This window comes from Mus pahari, chromosome 16, assembly GCF_900095145.1.
Source record: "Mus pahari chromosome 16, PAHARI_EIJ_v1.1, whole genome shotgun sequence".
Lineage (NCBI taxonomy): Eukaryota > Metazoa > Chordata > Mammalia > Rodentia > Muridae > Mus > Mus pahari.
The window spans coordinates 39,082,207-39,085,411 of NC_034605.1; the positions used below are offsets into that span (position 1 = coordinate 39,082,207).

Genomic DNA, 3,205 nt, shown 5'->3' on the forward strand with positions numbered 1-3,205 from the left:
AACCTCCCAGAAGTTAATGAAGATGTTATGTGGTATGTACCCTGTGTTTGGAAGGAATGGACTTTATACAACATATGGCATCTTTAATACCTGGGAAAAGCTCAAAGGTAGTAGCCAGGGCTGACTGAGACTGATCATCAGAGAAGCATATTTTATTTATTTTTATTAATTTTTAAATTAAGGTTTAATTATTTTTTATGTGCATGAATGTTTTGCCTGTATGTATGTATGTGCACTATGTGCACACCTGGTACTGTGGCAGCCTTCAGAGGGCATCAGATGCCTGCAAGTTGGATTACAGATGGTTGGGAGCCCCTGGAATACTGGGAAATCAAACCCGAGTCCTCTACAAGAGCAAAACGTACTTTTTAAATTTTGAAATGTACTCGTAAGTGCTGAGCCATCTCTCTAACCTTGAGAGCTGTGTTCTGAACATTCCATCTTTGGGTCTTCTCTCCCTGTTGACTCTAAGGTGTTAAACAGCATAGGTAACATGCGTTCACGAAACATTTCCAGTGCCCCTGGTGTCACATTACATATGACACATTTCAGTGCATAGTCTTCCTTGGGGATTGCCAGAACTGAGATTCCAGTGTGCATGGGATGTGGAGGGGCTTGGGAACCTGCATTTGTAGGTTTGAGTGGCTGGGTGTACCTTAGCCTCCTCATCTTCATCCATGTCCTCATTATCTGTGTCTGAACTGGTGCTTACTCTTGCAATCTTCAGTTGACGGTGGGACCCTCCTTTTGAGTTCCCACTTCTACCATTCCTGCCGTGTCAGAAAATAAATGCACATTCATTGTAATGGATTTATTTGGTACAAAAGGATAGAGAGATGTTTACTGCTAAGGACCAAGACACAGAGTCTGCAATACAAAGCTCTATACAAATGTGGGTGATCTTTAAGATGGGGTGGGATGGCGAGGAGACACAATAACATATAGCATTATTCTGAGTGACCTCCAGCTCTTCATTCTTACACCCGAAATGAGGATACACAGCCATTTCTTCACATAACAGCTGTGACAGAATGCAAATGTGACTCAGTTTATGAGCTCTTACAAGGCAGGCAGAGCAAGTGGCTATTTCACCCAGTACTGGGAGGTTCCACCATATAGAATGGATGCTGAAGGTGGTCAGTTCTGCTGCGGAGGCTGTTTCCTAGTGCTGGGTTCCTATGTCCTGGGCTTCTCTTGATTCTCAATGATAAGCTTGTCAGTTGAGTATAGTTGGCCAATATGGACCTGAAGGCAAAGAAAAGACACTGGTTAAGAACTGTTGGACTCTGTCAGCTATTTGGATTGAAAAAGAGCCTTGCTATGTAATTCAGGCTAGCCTTGATTGGGCCATCCTTCTGACAGCCTCCCAGTCGCTGGGATTATAGATGTGTGGACCAGCCTGTTTTCATTTCTTACAAGAATTTGTAGGTGCCTGTCATGGCAGGCTGATGCCTCTGGAAACTGCACAGGGTAAAGTTCATTCCCATGTGCCTTTGCTAGTCGTATTTTCCACCCCCTAGTCTCCTCGATGTGGAAGGTTAGTGAGACCCCACCCCCCACCCCGTTTCTCTCAAATGTCACCATGGCCAGTTTTGGTATTTGGAGATGGTAAGGCTATCTACCTAACTCACTGGCTGTCAGCTGCAGGCAGAGTCATTCATGTGCAGAGCTTTCCAGCCCATGAGAATTCCCTCCCCTACAGACAGCAGCCTGTGCTGGGTCTAAGCTGGGGTTGGGAGTCTTTCCTGCTTCTTCCGTTGTATCCTTTTAAACTAAGTGTCTCTGTTGGTATCTCAGCTCCCACTACCTCAGATGCTGCAGCAGCAATGTAGGGCTGTCCCTTTTCTAAAACAAAGAGTAGTTGTCATGGTTTCTCACTCATGGCACTTCCTAGGCGATACTTTAAGGAACAAACAGAACTGGGGAAGAAAGTGCTGAGCATTAGGATGTCTGTCTGGCTCTCAGCACTTGGACACTCTCTATGGACCATCTGGGGCGAGAAATTGCTCTTTACAAAGGCAAATGAGAGCACACTCCCAAAGGCCAGGGCTGCCACCCAGAGTAGTCATGTGTCAGAACCCAGATTCTCTCAGGGTCCCCCTGCAACTGCCATCCCTAAGGTTTCTCTTTGAAGCTCTGAAACTTGCTTTGTTAATCATGTTAGTCACAACATGAGAGATTCTCTGCCCCCAGTGCTGGAACTGAAGGCATGTACTACAATGAGGGGTCTTCTCAAGGGTTCTTTTCCTTCCTTAGTGCCTCAGTTTAAAGAGAGGGCAAGGGTGTATGCCCTTAGCAAGGAACACAGTCAGTGTGGGTCACCCCAGTGAGGGCAGCTGCAGTGGCCTCCCGACTTCCCTGGCTCCCATGCATTTGCCTTGCATGGAGTCTGCACTTGAGCAGGCAGGCTCAGGGCAGGCACCCCAGTTGCTAGCAAAGGTGGGAAGGCGCTCTCTAGAATAATTCTGGACAAAATCACAGTGATGAACTTGCTTCTGTGTCTGTGGTCTTGTGTTCTCATTGGCACACGGAATGCCAGGCAGGTAGGACCCGGCAAGCTGCATTTCTCAGAGGCAGAACTGAACACTGATAAATATGGCTGGATCCTTCATTAGGTCTATGATTAGCTGGGTGGGAAGACCTTTTGTGTTCATTCATTCATTTATTCTCTGGATTTCTAAGGAATCATATCATAATACTAGTGAGTGACTTCTTTGGGATTTTCAACGTGACAGCCTTAAGTTGCTGCTGATGGATTGAGCCACATGCCTTAAGAGAAAGACCAGCGCTTTTCTTAACCCTAAATACCTGTAATATATATTAGTAAAGAGCAGAATGTATATATTAATACATTTATAAAATATTTTAGTAAATTGCTTGGTGCTGTTTAACTCATTGAGAAGCTGGCTCTGGAGGCTGAGTTGCCCCCTGTCCCATTTCAGACCTAAGCATGTTTATTTCAGCATGTCTCCAAAGAGCCCTTGTCTACCCATCCCTATGTGAAACATAAAGGAGAACAGAAACCAGCCCAAGCATGAAGACGCCGTGTCCTTGAGACTAGGAGAGCAGCTTGCTGGAATAAGAACCTCATGTCCTTGGACACAGCTGGGAGGGAAATCATTCCCAGGCGCCTTCCTGAAGTGAGACTCTGCTGCTGCTTACCCATGACGTCACAGCGAGACTCTGCTGCTGTTTACCCATGACG

At 46.0% G+C, this 3,205-nt stretch overlaps 1 protein-coding gene across 1 annotated transcript in view; it reads right to left on the reverse strand.

Annotated features, from left to right (window-relative positions):
* Window positions 1–796: 796 nt before the first annotated feature.
* Lyrm4 (LYR motif containing 4) overlaps window positions 797–3,205 on the reverse strand; it is a 123,172-nt gene continuing 120,763 nt past the window's right edge. The window contains exon 3 of the mRNA XM_021215707.2: window positions 797–1,245. Coding sequence (XP_021071366.1) covers window positions 1,177–1,245 — 69 coding nt within the window. The 3' untranslated portion in view covers window positions 797–1,176. The remainder of the gene's footprint in view (window positions 1,246–3,205) is intronic.